Source organism: Molothrus ater, chromosome 2 (genome assembly GCF_012460135.2).
Source record: "Molothrus ater isolate BHLD 08-10-18 breed brown headed cowbird chromosome 2, BPBGC_Mater_1.1, whole genome shotgun sequence".
Lineage (NCBI taxonomy): Eukaryota > Metazoa > Chordata > Aves > Passeriformes > Icteridae > Molothrus > Molothrus ater.
Genome location: NC_050479.2, coordinates 111,179,612 through 111,199,595, shown reverse-complemented (window position 1 = coordinate 111,199,595; position 19,984 = coordinate 111,179,612). Strand labels below are relative to the sequence as shown.

Genomic DNA, 19,984 nt, shown 5'->3' with positions numbered 1-19,984 from the left:
TTCTGGGAGGCTTATCCTCCGGTCCTAAATTCTTAGATTAAAAGAAACAACACAAGGGAACTTCTCTCCATGTAATGGCATAGAATCTTGCATGCCCTTTTCCTGTCTGTGTCTGTTGGTCTTCAAGGTGCTAATTTTAGGTGAATCTGTCTTTGCTCAGCCCCTTTCTCTGTGCTTCAGGGCTGGATCTAGTTGTAGGCAATAACCTACTCATTTAGAGTTCAACAGGGATGCTTACACCTCACGTGCAGGAGAAGGTATTTTCCCTGTGGAGGTTGCAAGGAGTAATTTCTGGTATAAAACTGTGAACATAGAGATAATGCTGTGCAGACTTTGGAATAGCAGTGATTTCTCTGATGTGGTAAGATGGAATTCTCTGGGAGATTGTGAGAACTTTGTGCATCATTTTTATTGTTATGACACGAACATAGGAAAGTCCATACTGTTTCAGGGTAAGTTAGGACCATCTAGAAACTGATAACTGGCTGTGAGTTGCTATCTAATCACCTTAGATGAACAACTTACCTCTACCTACCCTGGAGCATCCAAGTTACCGATCTGAAGGTACCTGAGGTATTTTCTGCCCTTGTTTATGAAAAAGGGCAGAGGGACCTGGCAGAAGATGGGCACAAATGTATTTCAATAAGCATAAGTTTATCCATGCCTTTGCCATTAGTCAGCACTGCCTCCTTTGTGCCAGTGAGCACATGGACACCTTGTGGGATGAAACAGGAAAGTTGTCTCCTGAATATTATTTATATCTTCACAAGTGCTGGATGGGATAGAGTTGGATTGGTTTACACTGGTTGAAGTTGCTTTCCTGGGTCCAGTACAGAGCTGGTGTGCAGAAGGTAAGGTTGCGTTTTTGACAGACCTATTTGAATGATGATGGGTTCAATCCTAGTAGTGTGACAGGCTTTATCCATTCCTGAGAAAGGATGAGGAGGACAGCTTTTGCTAGGAGGCAGAGACAGATTTAAAGGTGTATTTAATAGCCCTTGGTAGGGAGCCCTGTCTAAAAATTTGGACTGCTTCAAGGGATTGAAGTATCTTGTGTCCCTCTGTCCTCAGGTGTCATAGGGAGATGTATGGGGTGTAGAATATTCATGTCATTTTATCTATTTGCTTTTACATGATCTTAAGGAAGTCGGACAGCTCAATAAAAGCTTTGAATAACACTTCCTGTGTCCTCCTTGTTTGCCAGTCGCTCTCCTTATCAATGAGGTGTGTAATCAAGCACTTTATTAAACAGCAGCTTATTAAAAAGTAATGTGCAGCTCAGCTGCAAGTGTGTAAAATAAGCAAATGCTCAACAAATCTGCTAAGTGCAGCACGTGATGAAAACCAGTGGTAGCTCTTGGGTGTAGTGGAGTCACCTTTTGCCAGGGCAGCTATTCTCCCTCTCATGTGGTTGAATGAGGGTCGGAGAAATTGGAGGTGCCCTTCCCAGTAAAAATGTGCTGAAGGAGCGCGTTGGCTGATTCATTGCCTTGCCCCACCTCTCAGGTCACACAGGGAATCCACTGGTGGATGCACTTGCAGAAGTTTGCTTCCTGGTGGCTGTCAGGATCAGTGGTTGCTCAAATACCTCCTGCTGCTGCTATTCTGGGTTCCTTCTAAAGCTTCTGTTCTTCCCTGAGCAATCTCTTATCCCACTCTCTCTCCTTCCTTACCCATTCCACTGTCAGAGATACAATTCAGGGTGCAGGCTCAGCTTGCATTCAAAGTTATCATTTGTTTTCTGCAGCAGCAGGTCTCCAGCCTTTTTTCTTTTTCCATGCTGATTTTGAGCTCTCACCACCCTCAGTCCAGCACAGACTGACAGTCTCAGAAAGGCCATGTGGAAAATAGCAGTGTGCTCTTTCTTGTATGCAGAGAAAGGTTTCTTGCCTTTAATGCTTCATGTCACAGTCAGGCCACAAGTCTGATACTTTTATCTACTTGGTATGCTTTTATTTCATCTCTCCACATTCTCCTCCTCAAAGAGGGAGAAAAGACTGAAGTGAATCAGTGATAACTGCAGCTGTTCCTGCTGGAATAGCCATAATGAAATACACCTCCAAGTACTTGACCACTTGTCACTATCAAGCTTCTCCAGCTTAGGGCCATAAAATAGGAATTAGCTAGTTTGATTTTTTTTAAACCTTCTATTTGCAGTGCAGTAATATGGTGGCTGGTTCATGGAAGTACAGGGGTGGTCAAAATATTTAACTGAAAGCTAAACTGAGATGTGCATTTGCATCTTATTAATTACTCTGTGGTAGCTGCATTGTGTGCATGCTGTCAGCCTTTTGCCCTTAAATTCACTGTGAAGCAAACTGCCTTGTGCTGACAGGGCTAAGACTGTGCAGGTGAGCAGCAGAGATGGGACACTAGGGAATGGAATTGCAGTGCAGTAACTGGGTAGCCTAAAAGATGGATGATGCCCCTCTTGCCGTCCTGAGTGATGGTCTGCAAGGCTGGGATTGAATGTTTCAAGGAATAGAGCTCTGAGCAATGTCGGTGATAGATTCTCTCCATCCTGATGTGTGCTGGTGTTCGCACGCTTTCCGCTTCAAGGGAAAAGGTGATTCCTGTCCCTGCTCTGGTAGAGGTGTGTCAGTATTGGCACTGGCATGGCTTAGCCTGTATTGTTTCGTTGGGTGTGGTGGGGGAAAGGGGAGAGGAGATATAACTGGGTAATTGGATTCAGGGATGGTTGTGCTGCTGTGGTGAGTTTTACTGGATGAAGCAGCTTGTTGCGATAGGTGTTTGTTTCAGCTTCTGTCTGCAGGTGTGACTTGGCTAGATAAGGATGGTCTATCACGTTGATGATTTCATTGTTTGATTTGGCTGGTCTGGGTGGAGAATGTAGCTGCATTGTTTGGGACTGGCTTTGTAGTTTGGTTTTGTGAAGTGGATTACATGGCAGCACGTTGCTACGTTATTAAGGTGAAGCTGCAGTAGATAATAGTTGGAGAACGTTGGAGGGAAGAGAATATGCACAGGCTTTCACAATGCATAACTAGTTGAGCCTCCAGCTCCTGTGTTTCTGTCGGGAGACCTGGTCAGCAGAATGCGTTGGGATTACCCAGAAAAATTTTGGTAGTGATTTCAGTTTGCAGTTGTACTTTAACTGCGAGGCTGTCCATGCTGTGTAAATAGCTGAGAGTGCTCTGAGATACAACACTGGCCCTGACAGTGTGAGTGTTGTTTGGATTCATACTGTCTTGCAGCCTCTACAGTTTTCACAGCGGGTGAGGGAGAAGCTGGCAGGTCACTGCTGGTTTTTTTGCTAACCTCAAATTCAGCAGTAAGCTGCTCTTCAGAGCCTGTGTTTCCTTGTATTGCTGAACTTTCAGGCATTTATACTTGCTTTGGATTCCCTTCCTCCTGTAGGGTATGCAATGATGTGAAGTAGGAGCTGCCAGAGCAGTAGATAGTGCTTCCTCCTTCTAAAACCTGCCTGGTTTTCCCCTAGATGTGATTGCCTGGCTTTACCTGATATTTGATGTTTCTGTTTATACATTGTCTGGCTGTGGAGGAGGTTGCATCTATGAAGCACAAGGGTTTGGCAAGAGTTGCTGGGCACATTGTGAGGGGAAGGTGAGCCTTTGAAGAGAGGTGGGTGCAGAGAAGGGAAGATGACATGCCCAAGTTTTGTGCCAGCTTCTCTAAGCACAGATGAGCTCATGGGAATCTGGCTGGCTAAACCTGGGAGTGCTAAAGGAGGTCTGCCCTATCTCCCCTCCATGGGCAGCGTGGGTCTTCAGAGTCATCGGTCTGATGGTGGCTTCTTGGGTGCTGAAAAATCTTTCCAGGCTGAGCAGAGGCTTCCCCTTGGTAGTTCAGAGCAGCTTTTGATTTCTCTGCTTCTGTGGTTGAATGCATGGAAGGGGTGTACAGCTTAGCTGTGAGTTCTTGTTGGTGAAACCTTTTCTCTCCTTTTTCCAGGTGACTTTTTTTTGTGAGACAAGTGGTTTGCAACTCATGGCCTCCACGATGAGTACTGCAGTGTCGTGACACCAGGGGTCTTGGTAAGCTACTTGTTGGAAAAACAAGGATCTACAATCTACTTCCATGAATGCAGATCATCTCTTTTGTCTATGCAGTTAAAGTTTGAATTAATTTAAAGCCATCCAAGTTGTAGGCTGCAAGCAAATGGGGTGGGGCTACATTTTCACCTGTTCTCACCTCCTCTTCTGAGCTTGTAATGATAGTGATGCGGTTACATGATATCAACCAGGTCAGGGGGAAAATCCAGCTGAATAGAAATTTTTGTTGTTCTCATTGGGTTAGTTCCCATTCAGATCTTTCCTTGATGTGGTGAGAATGAGTAGCCAGCTGAACCATCCCATTTCTCTGTAACCTTTGCCTGCCATACCTTAAAGCCATCCTGAAAATACAGCCTTGGATGTAGATTTCCAAAATGTCTTGAAAGGGGTTTGACCATTCACTGTCACTGACCCTACCTCTAATTTTAAAGCAATGATACAGGCTTTGCTATAGTAGGCAGACTCCAACTGCAAAAATACATTTCTCTAGAGCTTTTCCATTATTGAACCCTAGATTCCCAGGCATATATGTGTTAGAAGTGCATTGAGAAAAATCATGAGACATTCCATTTCACATTATAAAAGATGGTACATTCCCTGTATGCAGAAATAAGAAGCTGAGGAAGTTGAGTTGCTGTTGTTCCTCCAATGAATATATTGATGTATCCTTTATAGCTCTTTCTGGTAAGAATAAATTTAACTGAGATTGGAAAACACAGTTCCCTTGCACAGCACATCACTTCTAATATATGGAAGATGTGTATATAGAATAATAAAAATGTAAAGTTAACAAATTGGAGGGTTCTCCTCCCACCCCTGGGTGAAGTACTTGAAAGTTTGCTGATGTCAGGAATACCACGTAGCCAATGTGATTGTGATTCTTATCTTCATGTTTTCCCATTGCACTGTGCAAGACTGGGACCCTTGAGACAATTCTCATCTTGTAATAAAAGGTAAAATAATGTATAAATATCCAAATGGAAAAGCTGGGGATTAAGCAACCAGAATACTTAAGTTCATCATGCAAGCATTACATCCTGCTGTAAACATCAAGCTCTGCTCACTGTTATGCTGCTACTCCTGTTCTCATTTTTTTTAACCTGGAATTCACTGTATTTTCAGTCACACCTTTACCTTTAGTGAGGGTGCAGAAGTTTCACAGAGTTCCACTGGCCTTTACAGATCTGTCAATCTCTTGGAAGGCAGAGTTGGGTGCTGTTGATAATGTTACAGTTTTATTTAACAAAACAGACATGGGAGCCAAATTTGCATGCAAAGATGATACAATTTAGATATGTGTGAAGAGATTTTGTCTCCTCTTTAATGTATCTGTATAGAACCAGCTGTAATTGCAACATGATAGTAGGAACAATAGGGATAGGGCAACTCCAACATTGTTCCCAAAATCAGTGGGATAACCAGCTAAAGCCCCAGAGAGGCATGTGGGTCCTCTGGAGTGTGTGGCTCAGACTGGAGTTCATCTGATTATGCCTGATAAGAGGACTTTAAAATGAGACATTTGCTGCAGAAACATTCCCCACATTTTAATAGGTTCATGCAGCACCGTGGAGGTGAGAATAGGCAGTAGGATGACTTCTCTGACTCATTAAGGAGATGTGGGGTAGAGAGGAGAATTTTTGTAGGTGATGCAGAACTTCACACAACTAGTGCAGTGTGGATCATATTAAAGTAGAGCAGCACAAAGTCACTAAGATGTGTAACAGCACAACCTCACAACTGTACAGATTTGGGGAACTGAAAAACTGTGGTGCTTAATACTACAAGTTGCTGGTAACTGCTTGGCCAGAGGTGATCATAGAGTGCCCATGTCTTTTAATCCTCTGGTGTCATCAGCACATAAGCCAATTTTTTGTTTTGAAATGCAGTTTGAACAGTAGTTTCTTCATAAAATTCAAGACACTCCCATCCTAAAAAGATTTATTTTGTTTCATTTGGTATATATGGGAAGAAACTACTTCTTTGGTGCTGAGAAGGAATATCGGGAATATTTACATTTGAATAATATTTAACTAGCAATGCTTAATACATTAACAATAAATCTTGGTTAGATTCTAAATTAAGTGGATTTGCATCTGAGTAGGTGAGATGAACAGGAGAGATTTTGTTGAAACATAAACAAGACAGAAATTTGTTCCAAAATAATTTAGCCCAGAGCACATAAACAGTAATGTTCAATAGTTTCCACCTCCAGAAGCAGCTTTATGTGCCTTACTGCCTGCGTCATGCATATTGTTTCTTAGAAAGAAGCTGAAAAAGCAGCTGCTTTTTTTGTGCCTTTTTTTTTAAAGCCTCAATAATGTGTGGTGTGTTGCTGAGCAAATTTAGCTGGGTACTACTCCAGTGCTTTTTTCACCTTTCTAATAGATATGATGAGTGACTAACCTCTCATGCTTTCAGAGTAATCACACAGAGCAGTAGCTTACAGGTGGTCAGGAAAGCATTTTATTTTATTTTTCTCCCTTTGTGTAACTCTTAGCACACATCATTGAACATGTGTCTGGGTATATTGGACCAAAGAGACAAAAGATTTAAGCAGAGTTTATGTTCTTAAGAAATATCAGATTACAGCCATTCACAGGGGAATTTTGGATAGCTAAGTCATGTTGGGGATTTGTACTTTTGGCTTCCTACTGACTTTTGAAATGTCTTTAAGTTGAGCACAGATGCAGAATGTAAGTGTTCAGATACAAGGTGCTTCCCTGTTTTGTTGACTCCAGAATGATTTGCTTTGGACAAAGGGAAGATGGCCTCACTGCCTGTAAACTGAATGGCCAGCCAGGGCTGCCTCTGGTCTGAAATACACATCTGTCTGAAAGCTCTTCTCTCTCTCTTCTTGGGAATGGGGGAAGAATTGCCATGCATTTCTTCACAGCAGACACATCTGCTTGGGAAGTTCCTCATTGGTTTTCTGTTCTCTCCTTGTGGGGTGGTTTGCAGTGTGCCCTGGAGATGCGAGACTTCCCCTGGGCAGCAGGAGGCACGCATCTAGAGAATGCTGGAGCTGCAGGAGGGAAGTGCCCAGTGCAAAAGCAGCGAGGAGCAAAGAGAAAAAAGGCAAGCAGGCAGCCAGCACTGAGAGAAGCGGGTGGCAGGAAGCGCTTCGACGCTGCCTCTGGCGGCACGCTCCCCAGAGGAACTTGACGAGAGCCCATCTGCGTGTGTGTGAGACTGTGAGCTCAGGATTTCTGTCAATGCATTCCAGTAACCCCAAAGTGAGGAACTCCCCGTCAGGCAACACACAGAGGTAAGGAGAAGAGGCTGCAGTCAGCTGCTGTGGGTTGGTGCACATTGCCATCCCTGCTCTGCTGCTGGATTAGCCCAAGGACTGTGGCAATGTGGCTTCCTGCTCCCTCTGTGCTGCCATCAGCCTGCTGAGTATCTGAGCAGTGGGTGCACAGTGCTGGTGGTCTCCATGCTTGCAAGGCTCAGGATGAGCTGAAAGCTGTAAACCCATGGGGCATGGATTCTCCATTCCTTGTGCTCTTCTCCCTTTCACCAGGTGCCTGGATAGGCTGTAGGAGAGTTATCCTGCTGTTTCTATCGTGGTTTTTTTTTTTCCTTTTCTCCTCTTCTAATTATCTATTTCCTGAGAGATAGTTGGGCATCAGAAGGTCTCTCTGTCTGTACTTTCACACAAAATGCTTTCTCCATATTATTGGCTTGAGCAGCCTGGAGAACTGATCAGCTGAGCACTGAGATCCTCTGCGTCAGTCACTTGCCAGTGCAGCAGGTCAGCATTTATTCTCCACTAATTTGGAAAGGGAAAAATATGAAAGCAAAGCAGTGTCCAGGGACTTAGGATGGTTCTGATTGACAGCATTCTTGAGTTTGAGTATTTACTCCTAGAGGTCATCTGGAGCTTAGCAGTATTTCAGAGGGAATGCTTCTGAGTCAGATGTCTGTCCAAAGGAAGGACATCTTGTGTGAGTCCCACAGTGAGGATGCTAGGAAGTACTGCCTGTTGGAAGTGATAGTGGTGATGCTAAAACACAATGCAGAAGATCCAATAGCAATGGAGTAAGTGGAGGGTGAGGAGGGAAGGGGTGCCTAACACCTGTAGAACCCAGAGGAGCAAAATATTTTTGGGATGCAGTTTGCTCAATGGAAGAGGAATGAAAGACTGAGTCTCCTTTAGCAAACTGAGGAGAATTCATCTGCCCCATTTTGCAGGAGTGTGCTTGGAGATGGTATCCTTCTCTTTCCTTATTCAGGGGCAGGTTGTAGCTGGTTTAATTGTTTTCACGGTCAGAGGTTTGTGTTTCTCTGGCAGCTCGCCCCGGTGGATGACGAATGCTGCAGTAATGCTGGGTTTTCCTTGTGCTCCCTGTAGAACTGGATAGGGAGGTGCAAGGGAGGGGTTGGGGGGGTCTGCTGATCAGAGCTGCAGTGTAGTTGGGGTCCAGGAGAATGGTGAGGGGAACTTTATAGTGCCTTGTTTGTTTACTCTGAGCTGGTCTTGGTGTGAGGTGCTTCTCTGTGCACATAGAAACCGTTGTCTTTATTGACAGAAGTGCCAGAGGTGGGTCCTCATGTGACAGCAGTTTCTGGGATCTGGCAGGTCTGTGGTTTGCCCTGGTGCCTTCTTGAGCAATGAGATTTCATCTTGGATAATAACCCTTTCAGGGCATGTTCAAAAAAGCACCTGCATGACTCTAAGCTTGCAGGCATTTTTTATTTGTCAGCAATTGTCTTAGCTTGTAAAGGTGACAGTGGTTGTTTCTGCTTCACTCTAATCTGTTCCTACAGGGCTGAATGAATCAATGGTGTGATTTGTCACTTTTTCCTTTTCTTTCTTTTTTTTTCCTCTCTCCCCAGCAGCCCCAAATCAAAGCAGGAGGTGATGGTCCGTCCCCCTACAGTGATGTCCCCGTCTGGCAACCCTCAGCTGGATTCCAAATTTTCCAACCAAGGCAAACAAGGGGGCTCCACCAGCCAATCCCAGCCCTCTCCCTGTGACCCCAAAAGTGGAGGTCACACCCCCAAAGTGCTCCCGGGCCCGGGTGGGAGTATGGGGCTGAAGAATGGGGCTGGAAATGGTGCCAAGGGGAAGGGGAAGAGAGAGAGGAGCATTTCAGCAGACTCCTTTGAACAGAGGGAAGCTGGGACTCCTAATGATGACCCAGAAATCAAAGGTACGTTTGCTAGGGTTCATGTGCAAGTGCAGACAATTAGTCTGAATCTTCTGTGAGATTGCTCTGCAAGTATTAGTGAGACATTTTGTTTGTCTGAGCTTCTCAGAGTTCCAGCCAATGAAGTCTAAAGGTCTTGAAAGCAGGCAAAGAGGAGAGGTTGTCCTAGCTGGCATTGGTAAATGTCTTGTTCACGCTCGGTTAGAGCCCAGACCTGACTCTGGTGGGAAAGTTCCTTTGTAACTCTTAAACTCCCCCAGAGGATTTAAAAGTACAAATGCAACCTGTTGGTCTCCTCCTGGCCTTTGGCCTTTCAGGAACTGTTCTGTTGTAACTGGGGTTTTAACAATATGCAGGTCTGTTTTGTCAACATAGATACATAACCCGTAGCACCCTGACTGGTAACACAAGCCAGAGAGCTGGGATTTCTGTTCCTGGCTCCAACATTGCCTCTGTGAGGCAGTGCAAAACCAGACCATATGTTCAGTTGTCCATCTTTGTTGTCCATTTGCTAGGTCACCTAGCTAAGGTGGCTGAGCAAAAGAAAAAGTAAAGTTTTGCAAGAGTGTTTTCGTGAGGCAGACATATTTATCTTTGTTTCTACATAAAAGTGTAGTTTTCCTGCTTTATGTGGTCATTGGAGAATTCAAAGGATCAGTTGTGGGAACTGCTACTTTCTTTGCAAAGGGACACAAGAGGAGCTTTCTCCCAGTGTTGCTTGAAGGACCCCAAGGCTTTAGAGGAAAGATATGTAGTGTAATAGAAGAATTGCCTCTAGTGGTGCTTGTGGAAGAAGCAGAAAATTTCAGAGGAGAAAAAGCTCTGATCTGTTTCCAGAATTGATTTACAAAGAGATCCCATGATAGTAATTCCCTTCTTTTCCCCTTTGTCCCTTTCCAGACTGCAATTCTGCTGATCATGTGAAGTCCCAGGAGTCTCAGCACACACCACACTCCATGACTCCTTCAAATGCTTCAGCCCCAAGGTCTTCCACACCTTCCCATGGTCTGACTGCCACTTTGGAGCCAGCAAGTGGGCAGAAGACTCCATCCAAAGTGGTTTACGTCTTTTCTACTGAGATGGCCAACAAGTAAGTAGGTAGCTGCTTGAATGTCTTCTGGGAGCAGGCATTACATTTGTGCTCATCTTTTAAGAGATTATCAAGGGCATTTTCTGCATCAAGTGGCAAAAAGTCATTACTTGTTTTGGGGATACTGAAGCGGTTGGAGTGGACCATATCCCTGCCTTCTTTGCTCTGAGAAGTAATTGTTTCATTCTCTGAGGTATGGGTATATAATTTTTTTTGGCAAATACTGGTGGATATTGTTTTGCAATCCATGCAATGAATAGAAGCCAGGATGGCTTAAACTGAGACATGAACCCTGAATGCTGATGAGTTTGTAGACGTAAGCATTTTTCTTTTGCTACTCATCTAGAGTGAAATATGTGTGGCTAAATCTTTCTGCCTTTTGCCAGCTGAAAGATAGAAAGGAGGCCAGTTAAGAAAAGTTGATTCTTGGTTTCAGCTGGATATCTGCATCTGCCTGTCTGTCTTTGCAGGGCTGCAGAAGCTGTGCTGAAGGGACAGGTGGAAACCATCGTGTCCTTTCATATCCAGAACATCTCAAACAGCAAGGCGGAACGAAACACTGTACCCCTGGTAGGGAATACCTGCATGGGGGTGAGAAGGGGAAATTGTAAATGTGCCTGTGTCTGGTTCAGAGAGATGGATGATTATTTACACTCTGAAATACGTTTTAGGAAGACAGACAGTTGTCATTCAGACTGTCTGCAAATAAATGTCTTGGGTCATCCAAAGAAGAGTTAGAGTCTTGCAATATTTGGGTAGTGTATTTCCAACCTGTAGGTCATGTAGAGCTAGCACAGACAAAAGGGGTCCCTGCAGTAATGCCTTGAGCAAAGTAGGTTTCTGCATTGCCAAAAGGCTGCTGTGTAATTGCTGCATGAAAGCAAATTTTGGGCTGGTGGATTGGGATTGAGATTGGGTGTTTTGTTTGCACTGCTGCTTATGTGACATGGCTGTAAGAAGAGCAAGTGACTGAGTGTGGCTTTCTCTTGCAGAATCCTCAGATCACTGCACTTCGGACTGAACCCAAGCCCCTGCCACAGCCCCAGCCCCCCGCTGCCCAGGACCAGAACCCTCCCCAGAACGCCAAAATGCAGCCGACTCCGCCCGTGTCAGCGCCAGTATCCAAACCCACTGGCCCCCCATGTCCCATAGATCAGGACAGTCCCAGTGTGGAAAGCAAAGTGATGTCTGTGGGCAGCCCTGCCAACTCTACCCCGTTGCAGACAGAAGGATTTGGGCAGAGTTCAACCCCCAATAATCGAGCGGTTAGCCCAGTTTCCCAAGGTAGCAATAGCTCTGCTGCAGACCCCAAAGGCCCTCCCCAGCAGGGGTCTGGTGGGGACCCATCCAGTTTGGGTGAGAACCCTGATGGACTGTCACAGGAGCAGCTGGAGCACCGGGAGCGCTCGTTGCAGACCCTGAGAGACATCCAGCGCATGCTCTTCCCTGATGAGAAGGAGTTTGCGGGAGGGCAAAGTGGGGGGCCACCCCCAAATGCTGGGGTGCTGGATGGTCCCCAAAAGAAACCCGAAGGGCCGATACAGGCTATGATGGCTCAATCCCAAAGTTTAGGCAAAGGGTCGGGGTCTCGGACAGATGGAGGGGCTCCGTTTGGCCCTCAAGGACACAGGGATATGCCTTTTTCCCCAGATGAAATGGGGCCACCACCAATGAACTCCCAGTCAGGAGCCATAGGCCCGGACCACCTGGACCACATGACTCCTGAGCAGGTGGCCTGGCTCAAGCTGCAGCAGGAGTTTTACGAGGAGAAGAGAAGGAAGCAAGAGCAGGTGGTTGTGCAGCAGTGTTCCCTGCAGGACATGATGGTCCACCAGCATGGGCCTCGTGGGGTGGTCCGAGGTCCTCCCCCTCCCTACCAGATGACCCCTGGTGAGGGCTGGGGACCTGGCGGTCCGGAGCCCTTCCCTGAAGGCATGAACATGTCCCACTCTCTGCCCCCCAGGGGCATGGCCCCTCATCCCAACGTGCCCGGGAGCCAGATGCGCCTGCCTGGTTTTGCAGGAATGATGAACCCTGACATGGAAGGCCCCAATGTCCCGAATCCCGCCTCACGGCCTGGGCTTTCAGGAGTTAGTTGGCCAGATGATGTGCCAAAAATCCCAGATGGGCGAAACTTCCCTCCTGGTCAGGGTGTCTTCAGTGGCCCTGGCCGAGGGGAGCGGTTCCCCAATCCGCAGGGCCTGCCTGAAGAGCTCTATCAGCAGCAGCTGGCTGAGAAACAGATGGGCCTCCCTCCTGGTCTGAACATGGAAGGCATCAGGCCCGGCATGGAGATCAACAGAATGATGCCCTCCCAGAGACACATGGAGCCTGGGAACAACCCCATCTTCCCTCGCATGCCGGTAGAAGGACCGATGAGCCCATCTAGGGGGGACTTCCCAAAAGGAATACCCCCACAAATGGCTTCTAGCAGGGAGCTGGAGTTTGGGATGGGCCCTGGCAGCATGAAGGGGGACATGGGCATGAATGTCAGCATGGGCTCCAACCCACCCCTGGTCCCTCAGAAGCTGAGGGAGGCAGGAGTCGGGCCGGAAGAGATGATGAAGCTGCGCCCCGGCGTGTCAGAGATGCTCTCCTCTCAACAGAAAATGGTGCCGCTGCCGTTTGGGGAGCACCCGCAGCAGGAGTATGGCATGGGTCCCAGGCCTTTCCTTCCCATGTCTCAGGGCCCAGGAGTCGGTCTGCGGAATCTCAGAGAACAGATGGGGCCTGACCAAAGGACTAACAACCGGCTCAGCCACATGCCGCCACTACCTCTCAATCCCACCAGTAACCCGAATAGCCTCAACACTGCTCCCCCTGCACAGCGCAGCCTCGGCCGCAAGCCCTTGGATATCTCTGCGGCTGGCCAGGTGCATTCGCCAGGAATCAACCCCCTGAAGTCCCCCACCATGCGCCAGGTCCAGTCTCCCATGATGGGGTCTCCCTCGGGGAACCTTAAGTCCCCTCAGACGCCCTCCCAGCTGGCAGGAATGCTCGCGGGCCCCACTGCCGCAGCTGCTGCTGCCTCCATTAAATCCCCCCCTGTCTTGGGGTCTGCTGCTGCTTCTCCTGTCCACCTCAAGTCTCCGTCTCTCCCCGCACCTTCTCCTGGATGGACTTCATCTCCAAAGCCTCCTTTGCAGAGCCCTGGGATTCCCCCGAACCACAAGGCGTCTCTAACCATGTCTTCTCCAGCCATGCTGGGGAACGTGGAGTCGGGTGAGTGCTGCCTCTGCTAGCCAGATTTGGTGCTTTGGTTCATGTTGGGTCATCCAAGATGTGCAGCGAAGGGAGGGAGGAGGGCTCCTGCAGCAGGATAAGAGCTGGATGGCCCTTTCCCTATTTGAGGGGGGCTGAGGGTTTGGTGGGTGGCCATGCAAGCGGAGGGTGAGGGCTTCTCCTCCTGTTGTATTTGTGGGTTTGCACCCTGCCTCCCATGTGTTGAGCTCAGGGCTGAACACTCTGAGGATGTAAAAGCAAAAGGATGGGGTTAAAAGGTGTGAAAAGATGTGGAGAATTGATGGGAGAAATCTCTCCTTGGAAGGGTCTTGTGCTGTTCTTCCATAGCTCATAGTCACTGTAGCTCAACAGAGAAGATCCCATTGATATTATTAAAGCACTTTGGTATAAGAGGTTCCTACAAAGACATGCTGAGCAGTTAACCAGCTGTGTATCTAGACACAGGTCAGGAGTGGTTGGTCCTTTCTAGGTTTACATTGCAGACAGGAAGTTGTGATTCAGTTGTTCAGACTTCAAGCATTTTGGAGCCATTTAAGCACCACTGTACATAATATTTTGGTTGCATGCTGAGCCGTGCTGTGCCTGGGACCTTGGGGTCCCGCTGCTGGCACACTTCTGCTCCCACCTTCTCAAAGCTCACCCGCCCTTCAGTCCAGGCTTCCTCAGCTCTGGGCAGCCTCCCCGCCCGAGAAATTCTCCTGGCTGGAAAAGTGGAGCCCTTTGCCCACGTTGCCCTCTAGTGCTGCCGCGGGTAACAGCGGGGACCGGGGCCGGGATGTGCCAGTGGGGTGGGCGGCTCGGGAGGGCACCCAAGTGCTTCGGTCTGTGCCTTGCTTAATGCTTAATGAATGCTTTGACATGCAGCTCTTCCAAACCATGGATCTTTTGGCATTGCAGTTTTTTTGTATTCTCTATTCTCATTTCCTCTTTTGATTGGGAGGGGCTGAGGAATGTGCAGTGAATTTTCAGTGAGAGTACAGCTTCAGTTTAGCATCTGCACATTGGTCTGGGTGGCATAAAATTCATCACTGAAGAACAAAGGAGATTGGAAGTGCAGTTTAGTTACTTCTAGTTTTGTGAGAGGAAGGGATGACATTAAGCTAATAGATGCAGAGAATGCTTCTTTCACTGGAATAAGCAGCTAATATCTATATGAAACAATAAATGCAACGTAAACAGGGGGTTTTACTTGTAGCTCCTGATGCAGCTTGTCAGAAATGTGCTCGCATGTCTCAGCATAATATCTGCTACAGCTTGCCTTGTGCTGCCTATGTCTCTTTTGATTTTAGATTTTGATTTTTATGGCTAGCTCTGGTATCTAAGTCTGTCTTCAGTGTATGGAAATTGAATAGTAGAATTTTCGGACTAAATTGGTAATTCTTCATGTGGATTTGTGGAGGCTCAAGATAGTTCTAGTTAGAAGTGTTATGCAGTAGGATAACATATTAATCAACTTGACCAATAGGTTTGTTTTTCTGGTTACCTTTCATAATCATTGACTGCATTAGTCATGTAAAGTCTTGCAATAGGAAAGATTTCTAGTTTTTGAGATTTCTAGGGGAAGAGAGTTTGATTTAAGGAAAACAGTAAGAAGGAGAAAAATTAAATTCATGCTCTTTTTCTTTTCTTTTTTTTCCTAAGGTGGTCCACCTCCTTCCACAGTCAGCCAGTCTGCTCCTGCGACTCTCCCTGGAAATCTTCCCTCTAGCAGTCCTTACACAATGCCTCCAGAGCCAACCCTGTCCCAGAATCCCCTCTCCATTATGATGTCCAGGATGTCCAAATTTGCCATGCCCAGCTCTACACCGCTCTATCATGATGCCATCAAAACTGTGGCCAGCTCGGATGACGACTCCCCTCCAGCACGCTCCCCAAACTTGCCACCTATGAACAGCGTACCAGGTAAGAAAATCAAAGGGACATAAGCACAAGGCATCAGGGTGATTTCATGGAAACCTCATCAAATGAAGACAGTGAGATGGGAAAAAACTTGAGGAATATGTAGCCATGGGTTGTTTTTGAGGAAACATTTGCAGTTCTCTGAGATGGAAATTCTCCTTGCAACAGTTTTTTTCTGTTCAGAAAGTGTGCATTCTTCAGAAGGTGTCTAATGTTGGAAAGCACTTATGTATGGGAGAGATTCTCTCTCAGGCAGACTGGAATTGTTTGTGTGAATGAAGGCTGCTCGTGGGATTAAGGGTCGGACCTACAATGTGTTGTCCAGAGGAAACTTCACCTCTCCTGTCCTAAGGCAGTGCCATAGAAGCTTCACTGTTTTTGGGGGTTTGTTTGGACACTGAATCATCAAAAACATAAAACTAGGCTGTAGCACCTCCACCTTATTGAATTAGTAGTTGAAAAAGCTGATGAGTGGATGTTTCAAGAGAGTGGCAATTGGTGATGAATTCTTGATGAGTTTACCTGTAGCTTTGCAGTGTGTTTCACACAGTAATGGTTGAATATATCTGGGGAAAGCTGGCTAATTGAATAAGTTCATGATGGTAACTCATTAACCTCATTGATCAGTGCCTCTTAGTCTTATGAAGGTTACCTGATTTATCACTGCTGAGTTTTGAAAGGAGTTCTGGTCACTTCCCAGTGGACAAGTGTCCATATGCTGTTAATCTGTCACAGACATGTTTGCTACTGCCTGTGTCATCCAGACTGCCAGGGAGGTAGTAAAAGTATGGTTTGGATTGAAATCCTATTTATGGAGCAGGCTTTTGTCACTGATAGGGCAGTGACAAGTTTAGGGAGATGGCTGTTCAAGTGGCAAAAAATTTCTGGTTAAAATAGCACTTTTCAAAGCCACTGCTGATGGTTTTTTTACTAGCACTGTTTTTGTGTGTGTGTGCAGACTTGGTAACCTTGCAGAAAGCTCTCTGATGGCTTTATTGATTATTACTGGTTGTTGTCTAAATGTGATTCCTTGTTTCTTCCCTAGGAATGGGCATTAATTCTCAGAATCCTCGAATTTCAGGTCCAAACCCAGTGGGTCCAATGCCAACCCTTAGCCCAATGGGAATGACCCAGCCTCTTTCCCATAACAACCAGATGCCCTCTCCAAATGCTATGGGACCCAATATACCTCCTCACGGGGTCCCCGTGGGACCCGGCCTGATGTCACACAACCCAATGATGGGGCATGGTTCCCAGGAGTCTGCAATGGTACCTCAAGGACGCCTGGGCTTCCCGCAGGGGTTCCCTCCCGTACAGTCCCCTCCACAGCAGGTGCCATTTCCACACAACGGGCCCAGCGGTGGACAAGGCAACTTTCCTGCGGGAATGGGCTTCCACGGAGAAGGACCTCTGGGGCGTCCTACCAACCTGCCCCAAAGTTCGACAGATCCAGCACTTTGCAAGACTGGAGGCCCTGGCGGTCCAGACTCCTTCACTGTTCTTGGAAACAACATGCCTTCGGTTTTCACTGATCCAGAGCTGCAGGAGGTGATCCGTCCCGGAGCCACGGGAATACCTGAGTTTGACCTGTCCAGGATTATCCCGTCGGAGAAGCCCAGCCAGACACTACAGTATTTCCCTCGTGGGGAGGTGCCGGGCCGCAAGCAGCCGCAGGGTCCCGGGCCTGGCTTCTCCCACATGCAGGGGATGATAGGAGAGCAGACCCCGAGGATGGGACTAACATTGCCCGGCATGGGGGGCCCCGGGCCGGTGGGAACTCCGGATATCCCTCTGGGCACGGCTCCGTCCATGCCCGGTCACAACCCGATGAGGCCGCCGGCCTTCCTGCAGCAGGGCATGATGGGGCCGCACCACCGCATGATGTCACCAGCACAGCCCGCCATGCCCGGCCAGCCCGCGCTCATGAGCAACCCCGTGGCCGCCGTGGGCATGATCCCGGGCAAGGACCGAGCCCCCGCAGGGCTCTACAGCCACCCGGGCCCCGTGGGGTCACCTGGCATGATGATGTCAATGCAGGGCATGATGGGACCCCAACAAAACATCATGATTCCCCCCCAGATGAGGCCCCGAGGTATGGCTGCTGATGTTGGCATGGGAGGATTTAGCCAAGGCCCTGGAAACCCAGGGAACATGATGTTTTAAGCTGCTACCATAAGACTGGATGTTCTGATCCTTGTCAAGATGAGATTCCAAGTCCTGAGGGCTTTTTTGGGAGCTTCAGGAGTACAGTTTGGCCATGCAATAGGTGAAAAGAGACCAGAGGATGCTTTGGGAAATCTCGAATGTATGGAATTACCTGAAAAAAAAAAATTCATTTTAACAGGTTGTTTTTTTTTTAAGATTTATTTTTTAAAAATTATTTTTGTGGACTTGGGTATCCCGTGACGGCACCTGCTTTGAGAATCTGTAGCTGTATTTTGAGAATTGCCATTTGTCACAAGTTGCACCATTCTCTGTATGTTTACGTCCTTCGGACTGGCTTCTCCCAGGACTTTCGGTTATTTTTGGGGTTTTTTGTGTACTGTACTATATTGTAAAAGGGATTTTAGCAGAGACTTTAGTCTTTGGGGTGAGAGGAGAATGGGATTCTAGGCTGTTTACTTTAGGTGGAGAATCCATCTTCAGAACTTCGGACTATTTTCCTTCAACTCCAATGTATAGAAAAACCAAACTACGACCTCAGAGCAGAGTATTAATGAAAAGCACAAAAAGGAACTTAAGTTCAGTGAGGGGAATCTTTTAAAAGAAATAAATAATAAGTTAAGGACATATTTTTCAAATTATGGCGTGCTGTCCAGCACCTTCTGTCTCTCCCTCCCACTCTTTATTAAATAGGCTTCTCTCTCTCTCCGTCCCCTTCTGTCTCCTCCTATGGCAGCTGCAATACATTGTGTTATTTTGGGGAGTAAATCTAGGAGAGCCTCTCCTCACGTGGGGACTCTTCCCACTTTTAGGAAGGGGCTGGACTTGGACACTGTTACATCCTACAGTAGTCTCTCTCACTGTTTCCTATTCTCCTTTTCTTAGAAACCCCAAGTGATTTTATTAATGTGGGAGTGGAACAGACACTAAAAGTTATCCAGGATTTTTTTTTGTGGTTATTTTTTTTCCTCCCCAGCGTAAAACGTTCTGTGTAACCTCCATTAAATTTGGTACAAAACCACTCGCCAGGGCTGTGGTGTCAGAAAAATAAAATATATTGTTTCTTACAAAAATGAACTGTCTCCTTTATCCAGTCCAGTTGTTTCTGTGTAGATCAAACAGCTGGCCAGATGACTGTTTGCTCTTCCTTGTGATCACAGTCAGCCTAGAGGCCAGGTGGGCTAAACTTTGACAGCTCCTAAAAGTCTGGTCAATAGGCAGCTGTGTGTGCTCCTTTTGAGGCAATTCTGAGCTTGTTTTCCCTTGGAGTGAGGTCATATTTCAGAACACCCCAGGAACTATACTTACAGACTTCCTCAATTTGTCGAGGGTCAAGGAACAGATGAAACTTGTCTCCGTCACTTCCTCCTGGAGAGTGTTTGCAGCACTGCAAGGTACACGGGTTTGAGCTCCCCCTGAGCAGCAGTGTCAGTCTGCCGAGGCGCTGGGATTGTGTCCCTCTCTGGGGACTCTGTATTGGTCAGGTCTCTGACTGCCAGCACTGAGAGCCTGAGATGGTGGGGAAGGATGAACTTTAATAACAAAGGTGAGAGAGAAATTGTCAGTGAGCAGATTTTTATGAAGACAGCCCTGCTGAGTAAATTGTTGCTTTGCCACAGCTCTCATTGATTGCTTCCTAATCCCCTGTCTTTTCAAACTTGCCTTTTGAGAGGATTTCAGCAAGGAGGTTTTATGGTCCTGCCCATGAGGAGTGAAAGGATGGATGACAAAACATGGATTGGGAGTTGAGCCCTGCTCCTGGAGAATACCAGCATGAGCCAGATATGGATCTGTAGGCCAGAGTGTGGGCTCTGTGGCTGGCTGTTCTCTGGTCCCCCAGCACTGTCTATGGCGTGGGTAATCTGTTCTTCCTTCCACTTATTGCTACTTAAAACTATTTCAATGAGTAGTTTCTTCAGAGGGCTGGCCATTAGTGTGAAAATTCATGTGGAGAATGAGTATTTTTAACATGCTTGTGTGTTAGAATTTTTAGTTAACTGATCCTTACCAGGTGGAAAAAGAATTCCTCTTGGTGGCTGATTTACTAAACTTTTGTTGCTGGTGTTATAAAATGAGTGAAGCCATGCACTGTTGGAGGCACGCAAGCCTCAGAGCCTTCTGTTGTCTGCTTCCAAATTCACCTTTGTGCTGTCATGCAAATTTACGATGATTTTGGGTGAGAATTACTCTTTTGACAAAGTGTAGGATGTCTGTTGTGGTGCTTCCCTCTGACAAGACAGGCAGCGTGAAGCACAGGCTTGTCAAGATTTTGGAAAGAGATGACAATGACACAGTAAGTGTTATTTCTGTAGAGCGGAATTACCTCTTCTTTAAGTGGTTGCACAGCTCCCTTTTGAGGACCTTGCATGGGAATTGTTACAATGCAACCTTTTTAAGTGTTGCCA

The 19,984-nt window shown here is 46.9% G+C and overlaps 1 protein-coding gene across 3 annotated transcripts in view; it reads left to right on the top strand.

The window, feature by feature from the left end:
- The window catches only part of BCL9 (BCL9 transcription coactivator), a 29,924-nt gene extending 11,268 nt beyond the window's left edge, over window positions 1–18,656 (top strand). Inside the window, exons 2-9 of one of the 3 annotated variants that reach the window (XM_054513984.1) lie at window positions 3,934–4,016; window positions 6,993–7,299; window positions 8,874–9,187; window positions 10,085–10,274; window positions 10,745–10,844; window positions 11,267–13,496; window positions 15,159–15,419; window positions 16,462–18,656. In XM_054513984.1, coding sequence (XP_054369959.1) covers window positions 7,247–7,299; window positions 8,874–9,187; window positions 10,085–10,274; window positions 10,745–10,844; window positions 11,267–13,496; window positions 15,159–15,419; window positions 16,462–17,579 — 4,266 coding nt within the window. In that variant the 5' untranslated portion in view covers window positions 3,934–4,016; window positions 6,993–7,246 and the 3' untranslated portion in view covers window positions 17,580–18,656. Of the gene's footprint in view, window positions 1–3,933; window positions 4,017–6,992; window positions 7,300–8,870; window positions 9,188–10,084; window positions 10,275–10,744; window positions 10,845–11,266; window positions 13,497–15,158; window positions 15,420–16,461 lie in introns of all 3 variants that reach the window. The other 2 variants (XM_054513985.1, XM_036382908.2) reach the window with 2 other exon arrangements.
- Window positions 18,657–19,984: the final 1,328 nt, after the last annotated feature.